This window comes from Lolium rigidum, chromosome 4, assembly GCF_022539505.1.
Source record: "Lolium rigidum isolate FL_2022 chromosome 4, APGP_CSIRO_Lrig_0.1, whole genome shotgun sequence".
Taxonomy (NCBI): Eukaryota; Viridiplantae; Streptophyta; class Magnoliopsida; order Poales; family Poaceae; genus Lolium; species Lolium rigidum.
This window is the reverse complement of record NC_061511.1, coordinates 50762996-50779680: the sequence shown is the minus strand read 5'-3', so window position 1 is coordinate 50779680 and position 16685 is coordinate 50762996. Positions and strand designations below refer to the sequence as shown.

Genomic DNA, 16685 nt, shown 5'->3' with positions numbered 1-16685 from the left:
TCAAAGTTTCCTGAAAATATCTATATTTTTGAAAGAAATATAGATCTTTTGGCATTTTTTTGTTAAGTTCACGAATAGAAACAATATTTTCATGGAAAATCTTTGGAGTTGCAATCACTCCTTTATATATGCATTTCTTTATGTTCCCATTTTTGTTATATTTCAATTGTGCATACTTAACAACATTAGGCTGGTGCCAATGCACCACCCTACTCTCACCCGCCACGTCAGCTTTTTTCCTCACTCTCACCCCACTCTCACCCCACGGTGGCAGTGCACAGGCTATAGTGTCACCTCTCACTTCTATCTCCTCCACATCACTATTTCTTTTTTAGATTAAGTTATTTCACTCGATTTTTTGTAGACATTCAAAATAATGCAAGAAAATTATTTTATTCAACTAAAAATGTTACCGATTACATAATAATTAATAAAATTGCATAATAAATTTTAAAAATTACATAATAAATAAAAATTATACTCCTCTTCCTCTTCCTCTTCTTCCTGCTGCTCCTCGTCCTCTTCATCTTCGAGACCAAGCTCTTTTTCGCACATCTTGATGGCCTTCGCATGTTTGCGCTTTTCTGCTTCGGTCATGTCATCGGTTGATCGATCTTTCATTTTGTTCCATTGCTTGAATAGCTTAGCCTTCACTAAACCCTTCATCATGTTCCTCATGGCGAAGGATTTACTTCCTACCTCACTGCTTGATGAGGAGTCCTTCCCCTTCCTCCTACCCTTACATACTGCGGCCTTGGCCCTATCGCGGCCCGTTGGACGCTCCTCCTCCGTCGTCGCCTCACTAGAGCTGTACTCACCAGAAAGTCCTAGACGGCTTCTCTTGGAAGTGGACTCGGTTCCACTACCAGGACCATGTTGTCCTTTCCACTTCTCTTCATTGCGAACAGCTTGCCACCAGTGGTGCTTTCTGAACGGGTGAGTCAGTCTTTTGTCATTCGCGTACCTCTCCATTGCCGCCTTCATGACCATATCATCGTCTGCTCCACTCTGAAGTAACCCCTCTTCTTGGATGTAGTATCCATTGAAGAGGGACACCTCCTTGTTGTAGGCGTTCCAATGATCTTTCAGCTGCTTCGAGGTCCGATGACGGGCATGATCCGAGGTAGAGTTGAAGGTTGTAGCTATCTGACCCAAAAACTAGTGCCGGTCTTGCAATTACCGGCAACAGAGTCCTTGGAGTTAAAAAGCCAAGCATTAACCTACCCCGAAATAGATATTGTTAGTGAAAAATCCAAGCAAGAACCAACCCCGAAATAAATATGTGATGGGCAAGTAAAGTACCAGTTTTTCCTCTTCCGCAATAGTCCAGTCAAGCCTCTTTGCACGCGGTGGTACGATTGTTTCCGCGGCATTGGACTCGGAGCTTGGAGCGGGAGCTTCAGAAGGTGGTGAGGGGTACGGACCATATGGCGCGTATGGATACGGAGGTGGAGGGTATGAACCGTACGACGGTGGTGGGTACGGAGGTAAAGTGCCACTCCCGCTACCTGTAGGTGGAGCAGTTGGAGGTGGTTGGGGGTATGGATAAGGAGGCGGAGGGTATGAACCATATGGCGCCGGAGGTGGAGCGTATGGGCCATATGGCCCCGGAGGTGGTGTGCCGGAGGAGTATAAAACTCGGGGAAGCGGCGAAGAACCGACATTGGTGCGACGATGTGTGGGAGAGACACCATCGAGGTCTATTGGTGACCCGTCGTGGATCAGATCCGTGAACGTGGTGCAATCTGGTGGAGTCCAACCAGACATGGGGGAGAAGATTTGAGAGAGGGAAAGTGATGAATGGAGATGAAATGGGTGTGGAGTGAGTGAAACCATATGGGGGGTATTTATAGGGGGTGGGGATGAAATTTTAGGGTTTTTTGAACCAACAACGGCTACCCGACGGCTAGCTGACGTGGACGAATCAGAGCGCGCCACGTCGGCCCAGCCGTTACACACCACCGCCCCTCTCTCGCCCGCTCTCGCCCGCCTCTAGCCCGCCTACCGCTCGCCTAACGCCCGCCCTCTCGCCCGCCCCGCTCTCGCCCCGCCCCGCCAACGCTGCCGCCTCGCTCCCGCCGCCCTCTCGCCTCGCTCTCGCCTCCAACGCGGGCGTTAGCTGGGCGGGAGCGGGCGATAGCGCCGGGCGCCCCCGCCGTCGCCTGCCACTCCCGTCTCGCCCCTCTCCCGCCTGCCTCTCGCCCGGTCGCGGGCGGTATCGCCCCGCCAAACGCCCGCGTTGGCACCAGCCTTAGAGATGTTCCTAAAATTAGATACTCCGTATCTTTTTTTCCTTTTGCAATCACATTTTAATGGGTCACTTGTGCCCTAGAAAAATCTTTGCCCAGGTTTGACTAGCCTACGCATGTCACTGAGTAGTGGGCCCTGGATGAGAATGTGAAAGCCAGCAGCTTAAACCCAGGGAGGGGCAGAACTGTAAATAACACAGAAACAGAAGAAGCGAGTAGAGGGGCAACCACGAGTTCCCATTCCGCCGCCGCTGGTCGATCTCAGCGCCGGCGGCGCCTCGCCGGCTCAAGGTCCCTGCGCTGCGCCTCGTGCGCCCGCTCGAGGAGATGGTAGCAGCCGGGCCGGAGTCGGAGATGCAGGCGGACTTGGCGGCGCAGCGGGCGGCTTGCGAGCGGCAGATCGCCGCCGTCCGGGACCCCTCCGCCTGGGCGGCCTTCCGCGCCGGCCTACACTCCGCCCGCTCCGGCGTCCACCAAACTTTCTCCCGCAAAGGCACGCCCCCATCCTCCCTCCCTCTGTCCCCTTTCCAACCGGCGCCGCCGAATGCGGGCGATTTCCGCTCGCCGAATGAAATTCTGCAAATTTGCGGCTTTTCCCCTCTGAATCTGATTGGTGAGGTTTCTTCTCCGTGTCGCATCGCAGGGGACCTCGCCGGGCTCCAGAGGCAGCTCCGCGACCTGGAGGCTGACCTAGCGCAAACCCTGTCCCGTAAGCGCATACCCTGAGCTCTGCACATTTCTTTCACCTGATGCTGCGCGCCGTCCTTTCTGCGTTTACCTGTGAGTTCCTGGATGATTGGTCATGGCGAAATCAACTTTTGCAGTTAAAATCGCCAAGGAGAGGAAACGCGAGCGCATTAGGGAGTCGATCTCGGCCTCGGCTGCCGCAGGCGAGCAGCTCAGGAACACGGTCGCCGACCAGAGGAACAGAGGAGTCCAGCATGCCGCGGTCGTATCGCGTGCGCTCCAGGGTAAACTTTGATATTGTTGGTTTGCCATTTGGGGAGTTAATGCTTGCCGTGGTACATATATACTGTTGAAACAGTGTAGCTTTATATCTGTCGTCCCACTAATTCCCCCTTGATTGAACTGTGCCTACAATAGACCGTACATTGACGAAGTTCACGCACTGGCAGCTGTCGAGGCTCTCGAAACGAAGAACAGTGAAGACGGACAGTGGAGGGAAGATATAGACAAAGCTGTTTCATGGTACCAGCAGTTTGCCGGCTTCCAGGTCGTCGAGGAAGTACAAGGTAAACCGATAACTTGGTGCTGCTGTGCTGAAGGTAAATCACCATGTTTCCTCCTGACAATCGCGCTGTTTCCTTGAAGGTGTGAGATTCATCTTTGACAAAGTTGACTCGCAAGCTCCCGAGAAGGAGTTCTCGATGGTCTTAAACTTTGACAAAGACTCCGAGGAACTGCTCAAGGATTTGAACCTCGCTAACGATCTACCCAAATTCGTAAGAATCACCCGAGAAAGGATCCAGGCTGCTTCGATGAACGGTACCCAATATTTAGTTTATTTTTGCTGAGCAAATGAGCATAAGTTCATAAACATCTCAAATCAGTGCAACAAACAATCTGCATGTCCACCCTTTACTGTTCTGTGTTGGTAAGCTTAAACATGTCTGTTTCCTCCCAGTAACCATGTGTACATTCGTGACTCTTTGATTTTGGTGTTTGAGGATTGCTGAAATCAGATGTAGATGTTCGGAATGACCCAGTGCGTTATTTTCACGTACAAGATTGGGTTTTGTATGCTCTCATGAACCGTGCACATAAGCTTTCATCTTTAAAATCTTTGATTTTGATTACTTTGATTTCCACAGGGACTCTTCCTGTAAGCACAACTGTTTGTCCAGATGCTTCCCCTCTACCAATCTCATCTCCGCCAATGATGTCAGTTGATTCTAGTAGCAGAAATGATGCTGATCAAAGCCACTCCCAAAGTAAGAACAAGAAGAAGGCTCTTCCTGCTAAGAGAAGAGCTTCTGCCTTGTCGGCAGCATCTCCTGGCTCTGTGCGTCGCTCCCACGCTTTCCGGTAATTTGTTTGATCTCTTCTAGATATGTTTCAAGTTTCTGTGTAGATGAATCACTAGCAGAGTACTTCCCTGTAAACTGATTTAGTAATGATTTCTCGCTAAATGTCAAAGCACCCCAAAACTTGGTATGACCATTGTGAATTGACGGAGCTAGGTAAAATGGACGAAGCTAGATTAGATAGTGCTGGTTTTCCAACTTTCATTGGGGTCAGCTAACCCCAGTGCCCTCATGCCATCTTCATTTGTACATTTGAGGCTAGGCGATGATTTTCAGTTACCACTGGGTTAGTATCCTGTCGCAGCAAAAATGGCAATCTATGGCAGTAACTGTATGTTGCGTTATATTTTAAATTATACTGTAGACTAGCCAACCATTGTTATTTTCAATTATACTGTAGACTAGCCAACCAATGTTATTTTCAGTGAATGTGCAACATTTACTTTTTTTATAGTAGAAAATCCAGCGAGAAATGGGAATTGCATTCACAGATCGTACTCTTCAACACCCCACGCTGCATTTCCGTTCAGTTCAGCCAACGAGCAGGCACTCTATTTTGAGCCGTGTTATGCAAAGCCCACACGACATATTCACGGAGGAAAACAGGCGAGTCCTCAAGGATGAATAGTTTAAGAGAAATAACTTTTTTTTTTTGCATCGCCTTTGCTCAGGGAAACATGTGAGTCCTCAGAGGAAGCAGATCCTGACCCTGGAACACTAAGCCCTGACTGATGACTGCGTCTCCTGCTCTTGCTGCCCTGTGTAAACACGATCATATATTGTCCAGTCCCCTTTAACTAACGCAAATGACTGGCTTGGAGAAATATGCAGATTTCTTTTGTTGTCATAGTCGATTGTTTCGAACAAACATTTGTTAAGTTTGTTGTTGCGTTGTGATCGTAAAACTTTGGGCATGCATGAATGTTGATGTACTTCTGTATGTGGTTTGTGATATGCAATGTATGTATTGCTGAGCTGTTGAGTACTAGTCCCTATGTGCAGATTAGTAGAAGTTTTAGCTTCATCTAAGTCAAACCTATTTAAATTTGATCAAGCTTGTGGAAAATGCTGCTAATACATTTGATATTACATATATTTTATGATGAAACTAATTTTATCAACACACCAGTCAAGCTTACCACTGCTATTGTGCCAATGATTCGTGTACTGCGCTTGTGCACTATTCCCGAGGTGTCACTTGTGGAGAAGATGAATTTTTAGTTGTGGTGTTTGGTCCGTTGCTACAAGGTGGACTTTTCTTTTCTGTATTCTTTTTAGCTATGTGTATCTGTATTGTCCTTAGGACGCTGCGTTGTTGCAGAGGTGGTTGTATATGATATTTTCATGATATTAATATATTCTCTTTATCAAAAAAATAATTTGTGTACTGAGAGTCTACGAGGGTGTAAATGTAAGTTCACGCCAACCAAACATAGTACTACTAGTTCTCTTCACTTTGTTAAGAATTGGGAAATTAACATGCAAGTAGAATGGTCAAATGATAAGTAGAAAAGACATGATTGATTGGCAATTCATGAATGACCTGCCAAACACATATCCCATGTTCACAGCGTGTTTTGCTAAGATGAGTTAACAAAGACTATATAGTAGATGTGTAGAAGCCCTATATATACCCCTCACTTAGGATGTCAACAAAGTGAATGATGATAACTTACCTACCTCTAGCTTCGGCCTACCTAAAATATTAGAGGAAAACAAAAAAATATCATCGCCCATGGAAATGGAATTAGAGCTCTTTTTTGGTATCCCTCCATTATGCTAGACAGGCCCTTACATATACACTCAACAAGTCCAGCCAACTGCAGTTCTGGTTGTCCCATACGTTACCTGCTTGCCTGGCTGCTTGACCAGATTTCATGCTGATTTTGGCATGGAGGTGTGGTTCGTTGAAAAATTTGTTGATCAACACAAAGCGACCATTCTTTGAATCCAACGGTGCAGATCAAACTATACCTGTAGACTTTGAGCAGTACATGGGTCATGGGTGGACCGCTAGCTCACGAGTCCAAGGTATTTAGGTAGATCAGATTTATAGCCTGACAATTCCTCTCCTTGTTTTAGTATAAAACATCCAATTTCTATATAGTACCAAACTGGAAGAACCTCGGCGCCAGCGGTGTTGCGCTGTTTTCACTTTTTCTTGTTTGTTTCATGTGTATGCACATAAAGGGTGTGATTTGGGTTTTTGTCCTACAAATAAGACTTCAATAATTTATGAAATGGATACCGGCCAAAGAGCACATGACATCAATGCTTGATGGCAGATCATAAGCATCAGAGCTGGAAAAAAAACATTACTGATGCTCCTATCATATAGAATGTGAGATAAAGGAAAACATTACATATTTATAATTATGAAATAATCATACTATGTATGGGTGCAAAACAGGCGGACGCACAAAAATACCCCAGGGTGGGCACACATCACTACTTCCTATTTTTTCGGCTCATGTGTGATAAAAATCTGCTCAAATAACTAAATATAAAACGTTTTCTAAAAATTCAGGGTGGGCCACGGCCCACCCGACCACCCTTCTGCGTACGCCCCTGGTGCAAAATACAAAGGTTCGTTGGCTGATGCATAACAATGTATAGTTACAGTCACGGGAATAAACGTTAATGTCTTGAATATTAAAATGACAATCACTCTTTTTTATGTTAGATATACACAAAATTTTAGACATAAGGAATATGCGATGCCACATTTGTGGATACTTGTTTCTTCTCTTTCTAGTGCTCTTTTAACACATAATACCTCCCTTGGCATGAAAACACCTCCTGATACTCCTGCCAACATAAAAAAAAGTTAAGCACACATGATCATCGTTAAAACTCCCCAGCAAGCAAAACAAATTGCCAGCAAATTTATTTTTGATTTATGGCAGACATAAGATCCAAATTTCCCTTTAACTCTCAACAACAAAGGAAGTAAATTGAGCTTTGAAAAATATTGCAATCTTCATTCAACTAATTAATTCAAGAATATAAGGTTCAAACCTGTATAAAGAACATCCAACCAAGCATATATACATATATGGTACATGAGAATCCGGAAGTCTCTGCCTTACAATTAGACATGCAAGTAGAATGACCACATGAACTTAGTTTGGTGGGCATGAAGAGCTTCCACTCGCTTGGGGAATTCTTTCTCCTTCTCGATGATCTCATCATGAGTGATGGTGTTTGGATGCTAGGGTTTTGGGAGAGGCGCAGCTAGGTTTCGGAAGAGGAGAAGGCGAAGCAACGGAGGTCATTATGATACTATGCATGAGAGAGAGATGTTGAGCTGCAATTGTTGCATGTCTCGATGGTTGCATTGATCAGTATTTATAAATGTATTACAACTTGTGTTACGAAGTTTATGCCGGTTTCCTAAACCCTAGGTAACCGATGGTACAAATTGATCTAGACATCTAGGGTTATCTAACATTGAGTTGGAGGGAAAGAGAAGAAAAGAAAGAGAGGTTGGCGTTCACTTACCCGTAGATAACCCATTTCTATGATGCATTATTTTCCAATCGTACAAGATATCTCATCTTAGTCACACATTTTTAGATTAGTTATAGTTTGAGTACAATGAAAATATTAGTTCTTTTAGACAAGACTAAGAGATAACATATTCTACAACATGGTTTTTGTCTTCTATGATAACATGCAATGCATAGATAGGGTTGTCTTATGGATAGAGATATAATACATGCTCTAAGACCTAAGCCGTAAACTGTCAAGTAGATCTTCATGGTTTGAACTGCTTAATTTTTATCAAATGCAATTGTACGTGTCACCTCATACTACTCTTAATTAGGCATATCTAAAGATCTGGAGGAAGAAGCCACGTGGTAGTTCTAGGATCAACCACATAGTATCCCACCGACACGATCCTCCTCTTAGCGGCATCACCGTCTACGCTATCATCCACGGCCACCAGAGGCGTCCATGCATACCGCATCACCGTCGAGGGGATCATCACTGAACAAGAATTCATGGTTGTAGTAGTAAACACGATTTGCCTCCACCTCGCCACGCCGCCCTGTCGGTATATGGACCATCCTGCAGGGTGCAGTCGTCCCCACGAACAAGGCATAGTCGCCCAAGCTCGTCACCTCCGCCCACTCGTAGACATGATAGTCGTCTGGGCCGACTAGCTCAAACACCCTGAATGACGGCTCATGGTCGGGTGACCACCGGGCCCGCACCGCCATCGCCGGCTTGCTGTTCAGCTCAAAGATGTAGCTAATGTACGCCTGTGGGTCATCCACTTTAGAGCGGAAACCGTCGTGCCTTCGGACGTACATCCGGCGAGCAGCTGTGACGACCGGCGGACCATCGGCATCATCGACACTAATTTCATACCTGACTAGTTCATCCTTCTTGAGACCGTAGAGCACGCCGTCGCAGAAGGCAATGTCCAAAACGCTCTCAAATTCTCGACATGATGCCATCTTCCACCCTTCCTTGGCGCACCCAATCCTGCACAGCACGACATTCCACTCTTGGGTGATGGCGGCGAGGATGCATCCGCTTGAGGTGGGCGCCTCGGAGAAGACGAGTTTCCGGACATGGATAGGGGACCAATGGTTGGTACCTTGGATAACTTCCAGAAGCATCTCCTGCATTCCAGATAGCGGCACCACGACGCCGGAGAAGAGGTTCACGATCTCGATACGGCGGCGACGCTCGTGGAACGCGGCGACCCAGCCGCCGTCGTGGGAGCCAAGGAGCCGGCTGCCCTGCAGGCTCGGGAGCGAAACGCGCATGACGGGCCCGCCATCCTCGGGGCTGTACAAAAGACGCTCCTTCCCCACCCGGTCATCCCGCCGTGGCAGGAAGAGGAGCCACGGGAGAGCCGGCGGCGCCGGGCGCCACCGCCGCGACGTCAGTGCGGCGCGCCACGGCCCGCAGACGGCGGCGAGACGGACGCGGTCGAGCACAGTGGGGACCATGGTGCAGACTGCTCCGAGAAGGTCGCCGGGCAGATCCGACCACGGCCCCGCCGCCGTGGGCTCCGCGGTGCCGATGCCGCGCCCGGCGGCTGCCACTTGCGTCCCGTTGGCTTCTGCGGCCACGGCCGGCTCGACGTCGTGGTCGACGGTCGCGCATGGCACACACTGGACTGACCGTGCGACTGGGGACAGCGGGGCGACGAGACGACGTTCCCTGCTGCTTGTCGCCTGCGAGAGCTGCATCGGCGCCGCCTCCATGGCTGCTAGCTAGGGCAACGGCGCACACAAACTTCTGGCGGTCCGGCAGCAGATACGCACAGAAGCTATATGGTAATATATATGTGCTCTGATCGATCGGGTTCCCAATTTCCATGCTGGCCGGACCGGAATCTCGATCGGTGAGGTTTTCCTTACGGGGCTGGTATCATGGTAACTACTAAATGACATTTCCAAAAATGCCAAAAAAAAAATTGGCCAAGATTTATAAAGCTTGCAATATTTTTTAGGAAGTGTCTATTCGTCGGAGACGACGAACACAAATGCTTCATTTGCCTCAAAGACTGATTATCAATTGGGCGTCAGTCGACTGATTATAAAGCTTGCAATATTCTCTTCATGTACATTTCCTAAAAAAACCAACACGATCCCGCTGAAACCATTATGTCGTGGTCCCTAGGACCTTCATCTCGTACTTACAAAAGGTAAACGTGCATGTAAAAGTAACATACTGTACAACATGGCTTTTTTTTTGCAATGCATAAGATAGGGGTGTTGACGACGTAGGCTTAGCCCAGTAGTTGGGTCGCAGTGATGCATCATAAAGATTAGAGTTCGATTCCTGTCATGAACGAATTACTGGAAGTGTCACGCCAAGTCCCGTTTGTACTATATCGATTCCTGTTTTATTTTTTTATAAGATAGGGGTGTCTTATGAAGAAGCCACGTGGTAGTTCTAGGATCAAGCACATAGTACCCCACCGACACGATCCTACTCTTAGGGCATCGCCGTTGATGTTGTCATCCCCGTTGTACAACGGACGGCCACCAGCGGCGTCCATGCATACCACATCGCCGTCGAGGGGATCGTCGCTAAACAAGAAGCCATGGTTGTAGTAGTAAACACGATTTGCCTCCGCCCTGCCGCGCCGCCCTGTCGGTATATAGACCATCTTGGACGGTGCAGCGTCCCCACGAACAAGGCGTAGTCGCCCAAGATCGTCACCTCCGCCCACCTGTAGATACGATAGGCGTCAGGCCTGACTAGCTCAAATACCCTGAAGGAGGGCTTGTGGTCGGGTAACCACTGGCCAGCACCGCCATCGCCGGCTTGCCGTGCAGCTCAAAGATGTACTAACTAACATACGCGCGTGGTTTGTCCACTCTATATCCAAAACCATTGTGCCTTCAGAAGTACATGTGGGCGAGCAGCTGTGACCACCAACGTACCGTCATCGTCAACACAAACCTCATACCTAACTAGTCCCTCACTGTCATCGGTATGGGTGCCATCATCATGGAGACCGTAGAGCACCCTGTCGCAGAATGCAATGTAAAAAACACGCTCAAATTCTTAACATGATGCCATCTCCTACCCTCCCTTGGCCGTACCCAATCCTCGACATGATACATACATTAGTGATTTTCTATCCATTCTTTGTAATTTCTGGATGACTTGTCAAAATTATTAGAGATCTGGATAGTTCTTGGATTTATATATAATGGTTAAGAAGGAGAAAAACATCAACATCAACAACAAGAACAACATCGAAACTTTTTTTCCCAAACAAATTGGGTAGTGATTAACTAAGACGTGCTAATATCTGTAATATCATCCTAAAATGTGTTCACTGACAAATATAGGAGTGGAACTCACATTTTTCCCTCGACTTTGGCGTTTTCGATGACACTTACCCCCATTGAACTATTTTTCATAATATAATTTTTTTTATCGTGAAACCGTTGGGGAAACCCCTACTGACATAGGTACCCGAGGTTATCTGGAGGTCCACGACTCGAAGCTTTCAAGGCCCAAGCCCGGCGAACCTCGATAAGGAATATAGAGTTATATTAGGAATCACGAATCATGTAATCATACGGGAAAGACTCGGATGGCTTCCCAGAGCTTGTAACTTGTACGACACGAAATCCCTCGGCTCTTCCTCCTATATAAAGGGGAGCCGAGGGGAGGAGAAATGATCGAATCTATTATCAATATACACCATAGTTTCTTAGTCGAGCATATTTTTGGTTGAACCTTCGAGATCTATTTGCCCTCTACTTTCTACAAAACTCTAAGTCTACAATCTATAGGCATTGACAAGTTGATACCTTGTCAATTGGCACCGTCTATGGGAATTGGAGGCTGCAAGGAGGTGATCTCGATGGCATCGTCAACATCATCAATGGCAAGCAATGCGATGGACGGAGGTAAACGGATCCAACCTGATCTCGACGATTTTGTTCCTCACCCTCCCGCCCGTTTGCATGCATATGTCGATCTGGAGGAGTCGACGGAGATGACGTTCGGGGGTTTCCGCTTCCTCGTCGAGAAAGAAGGATCGCATCGTCTCGCGGCACCGTTTTTTTGGGGACCGTTAGCGACCGATTTCGATTTCTCGGGATCATCAGCATCATCAATCGAGTCAGGCGATGAGGAGGTTTCGCCACCAAGCTTCACCAGGCCCGCCGTTGGTGGGGGACTCGCCGATACTTGTTTCTTGTCTTTCTAGTGCTCTTTTAACACATAATACCTCCCTTGGCATGAAAACACCTCCTGATACTCCTGCCAACATAAAAAAGTTAAGCACACATAATCATCGGTAAAACTCCCCAGCAAGCAAAACAAATTGCCAGCCAAGTTATTTTTGATTTATGGTAGACGTAAGATCCAAATTTCCATTCAACTCTCAACAACAAAGGAAGTAAAATTGAGCTTTGAAAAAATATTGCAATCTTCTTTCAACAAATTATATCAAGAATATAAGGTTCAAACCTGTATAAAGATCATCCAACCAAGCATATATAGCGTACATGAGAATCGAGAAGTCTTTGCCTTGCAAATAGACATGCATGTAGAATGACCACATGATTAAAAAGGGCATGATAAGCAATTCAAATGACATGCTAAACACATATCCCATGCTCGCAACGTGTTTTCAAAAGATGAGTTAACATAGACTAGAGGTGTATATAAGCCCTATATATACCCTTTCCTTAGGACGTCAACAAAGTGAATGTGATATGATATCAGGTTTGCCTACCCCTAGGCCCTAGCTTCGGCCTACCTGAAATATTAGAGGAAAACAAAAAGATCTCGTCGCCCATGGAAATAGAACTAGAGCTCTTTTCTGGTACCTTTCTATTACGCTCAACAAGCCCTTATATATACACTCAATCAACCTAGCCAACTACAGGTCTTGTTGTCCCATTAGTTACCGTACTTGCTTGTCTGCATATCGGTTTTCTTGTTGATTTTTTCCTGGAGGTGTTCTTCAACAACTCGTTCGCTTATCAACCCACATGGATCCATTCTCTGGACCCAACCACGCAGATCGAGCTATACCTCTATACTTGTAGGAGTAGTACAACCATGGGTTGCAGGCTTGCGAGCCCATGGTAGATCAAATTTAGAGCCCGCCAGACTCAATCCACCCGACCGCTCCCCTCCTCGTTTCAGTAGACTGCATTCAATGTACTCCGATATGACGATTCTATTGTTTTCTACCATTTAATGAAGACTGGTGACTTGGGCTCGCAGAAATCTGCAGATTTTGTTGGTTGGGCCCATCATTCCGACCGAAAATTGGTGTACGTTTCTTGGTTCCGTGTGACTGAAACATCTTAGGCATGTACTCGAAGGTGGATGTAATTTTTGTGTGTGAAATGTTATGTATGCATTGTTGAGTGTTTTCCTTTCCAAATTAAATAAAGTTCTAGCCTTATCCTAAATAAAACTTACTTAAGTCTGGCCGAGTCTATAAGAGATGCGCTAATCTTTACTATTAAGTTGAAACTTGCGAATGACTGGTGTCACACTTTTATTTAAAGACAAGAATACCCCCATAATGATATCGCACTCAGTAACCCTCATCCCTCCTAAAAGTGTGGAGATCGATCCGAAGGATCTGCGCCAACATCCGTCCCCTCCTTTTCTCCTAAAATAACAACCGTAGAAAACTGATCGTCCTCTTTTCCTGCATCTTCCTTTTCTCTTCCATTCCTCTCCTACCTTCTATGCGTGAACGGATGGCTCCTACTACCAAATTCCTAGATCGGGAGGATTAGGGCAAGGAGAAACGGGAGCTCCACAGGCTAACATTTCTCTGCCATGACCACCGTGTGATCCCCGCACACCTTCCTGCTTCCACTGAGTGCTCCCGCTCCTCTGCGGGAGAGCACGCGAATACGCGATGGCCGTAGGGGGGGAGACATCACCATAGCGGGCGGCTGCTGCCTGAGGTCGGTGGAAAATCTTTGTAGTTGCAATCACTCCTTTATATATGTATTTCTTTATGTTCCCGTTATTGTTATATTTCAATTGTGCATACTTAACATTAGAGATGTTTCTAAAGTTAGATATTATTTTTCCTTTTGCAATCACATTTTAATGGGTCACTTGTGCCCTAGAAAAATCTTTCCCAGGTTTGACTAGCCCATGTCACTGAGTAGTGGGCCCTGGATGAGAATGTGAAAGCCAGCAGCTTAAACCCAGGGAGGGGCAGAAACGTAAATAACACAGAAGCAGAAGAAGCGAGTAGAGGGGCAAACACGAGTTCCCATTCCGCCGCCGCTGGTCGATCTCATCGCCGGCGGCCCCTCGCCAGCTGCGACTCGTGCGCCCGCTCGAGGAGATGGCAGCAGCGGGTCCGGAGTCGGAGATGCAGGCGTACTTGGCGGCGCAGCGGGCGGCTTGCGAGCGGCAGATCACCGCCGGCCGGGACCCCTCCGCCTGGGCGGCCTTCCGCGCCGGCCTACACTCCGCCCGCTCCGGCGCCTGCCAAACTTTCTCGCGCAAAGGCACACCCCCCTCCTACCTCCCTCAACCGGCGCTGCCGAATGTGGGCGATTTCCGCTCCCCGAATGAAATCCTTCCAATTTGCGGCTATTCCACCTCTGATATCGGCGAGGTTTCTTCTCCGTGTCGCATCGCAGGGGACCTCGCCGGGCTCCAGACGCAGCTCCGCGACCTGGAGGCTGACCTAGCGCAAACCCTGTCGCGTAAGTGCAGACCCTGAACTCTGCACATTCCTGTCACAGTTTCACCTGATGCTGCACTGCACGATGTCCTTTCTGCGTTTACCTGTGAGTTCCTGGATGATTGGTCATGGAGAAATCAACTTTTGCAGTTAAAATCGCCAAGGAGAGGAAATGCGAGCGCATTAGGGAGTCAATCTCGGCCTCGACGGCCTCAAGCGAGCAGCTCAGGAACATGGTCGCCGACCAGAGGAACAGGGGAGTCCAGCATGCCACGGTCGTATCGCGTGCGCTCCAAGGTAAACTTCGATATTGTTAGTTTGCCATTTGAGGGGGAGTTAGCGCTGCCGTGGTACATATATACTGTTGAAACAGTGTAGCTTTATATCTGTTGTCCCACTAATTCCCCCTTGATTGAACTGTGCCTACATAGACCATACATTGACGAAGTTCACGTGCCGTGGCAGCTGTCGAGGCTCTCGAAACGAAGATCAGTGAAGATGGACAGTGGAGGGAAGATATAGACAAAGCTGTTTCATGGTACCAACAGTTTGCCGGCTTCCAAGTCGTTGAGGAAGTAGAAGGTAACCGATAACTTAGTGCTCTGCTGAAGGAAAATCACGTTAACGCCATGTTTCCTCCTGACAATTATGCTGTTTCACTCAAGGTGTGAGATTCATCTTCGACAAAGTGGACTTGCAAGCTCCCGAGAAGGAGTTCTCGATGGTCTTGAACTTTGACAAAGACTCCGAGGAACTGCTCAAGGATTTGAACCTCGCTAACGATCTACCCAAGTTCGTAAGAATCACCCGAGAAAGGATCCAGGCTGCTTCGATCAACGGTACCCAATATTTAGTTTTTTGTTGAGCAAACGAGCATAAGTTCATAAAATTCTCACATCAGTGCAACAAAAAATCTGCATGCATGCCCACCCTTTACTGTTGTGTGCTATAAGCTTAAACATGCCTGTTTCCTCCCAGTAACCATGTGTACATTCGTGACTCTTTGATTTTGGTGTTTGAGGATTGCTGAAATCAGATGTAGATGTTTTGAATGATCCAGTGCATTATTTTCACGTACAAGATTGGGTTTTGTATGCTCTCATGAACCGTGCACATAAGCTTTCATCTTTAAATATGTGATTTCGATTACTTTGATTCCACAGGGACTCTTCCTGTAAGCACAACCGTTTGTCCAGATGCTTCCCCTCTACCAATCTCATCTCCGCCGATGATGCCGGTTGATTCTAGTAGCAGAAATGATGCTGGTAAAAGCCACTCCCAAAGTAAGAACAAGAAGAAGACTCTTCCTGCTAAGAGAAGAGCTTCTGCCTTGCCGGCAGCATCTCCTGGCTCTGTGCATCGCTCCCCACGTTTTCAGGTAACTTGTCTCATCTCTTTTAGATATGTTTCAAGTTTCTGTGTAGATGAATCACGAGAAGACTACTTCCTCCCTGTAAATTGATTTAGTAAATGATTTCTCGCTAAATGTCAAAGCACCCCAAAACTTGGTATGACCATTGTGAATTGATGGAGCTAGGAAAAATTGACGAAGCTAGATTAGATAGTGCTGGTTTTCCAACTTTCATTGGGGTCGCTAACCCCAGTGCCCTCATGCCAGCTTCATTTCTACATTTGAGGCTAGGCGATGATTTTCAGTTACCACTGGGTTAGTATCCCGTCACAGCAAAAATGGCAATCTATGGCAGTAAGCCAGTAACTGTATGTTGTGTTATATTTTATATTATACTGTAGACTAGCCAACCATTGTCATTTTCAATTATACTGTAGACTAGCCAACCAATGTGTTATTTTCAATTATACTGTAGACTAGCCAACCAATGTTATTTTCAGTGAATGTGCAACATTTACTTTCTTTATAGTAGAAAAGCCAGCGAGAAATGGGAATTGCATTGACAGATCGTACTCTTCAACACCCCACGCTGCATTTCTGTTCAGTTCAGCCAACGAGCATGCACTCTATTTTGAGCCGTGTTATGCAAAGCCCACACGACATATTCACGTAGGGAAACAGGCGAGTCGTCAAAGATGAATAGCTTAAGAGAAATAACTCTTTTTTGCATCGCCTTTGCTCAGGGAAACATGCGAGTCCTCAGAGGAAGCAGACCCTGACCCTGGAACACTAAGCCCTGACTGATGACTGCGTCTCCTGCTTTTGCTGCCATGTGTAAACATGATCATATATTGTCCAGTCCCCTTTAACTAACGCAAATG

At 46.9% G+C, this 16685-nt stretch overlaps 2 protein-coding genes and 1 long non-coding RNA gene across 3 annotated transcripts; all 3 read left to right on the top strand.

The window, feature by feature from the left end:
* Nucleotides 1–2576: 2576 nt before the first annotated feature.
* Nucleotides 2577–5241, top strand: LOC124647025 (kinetochore protein SPC25 homolog). Its single transcript, XM_047187031.1, has 6 exons — nt 2577–2958; nt 3074–3220; nt 3386–3502; nt 3582–3755; nt 4082–4295; nt 4966–5241. The coding sequence occupies exons 1-6, from the start codon at nt 2577–2579 to the stop codon at nt 5024–5026; spliced, it is 1095 nt and encodes a 364-aa protein (XP_047042987.1). The 3' UTR covers nt 5027–5241.
* Nucleotides 5242–14407: 9166 nt separating this feature from the next.
* On the top strand, nt 14408–15039 carry LOC124708181. The gene is made up of 3 exons (XR_007005055.1): nt 14408–14475; nt 14604–14750; nt 14919–15039. It is a non-coding gene; the product is annotated as an uncharacterized LOC124708181 (long non-coding RNA).
* An 87-nt stretch (nt 15040–15126) lies between these two features.
* LOC124708178 lies at nt 15127–16685 on the top strand. The gene is made up of 3 exons (XM_047239867.1): nt 15127–15292; nt 15617–15831; nt 16548–16685. The coding sequence occupies exons 1-3, from the start codon at nt 15175–15177 to the stop codon at nt 16581–16583; spliced, it is 369 nt and encodes a 122-aa protein (XP_047095823.1). The 5' UTR covers nt 15127–15174; the 3' UTR covers nt 16584–16685.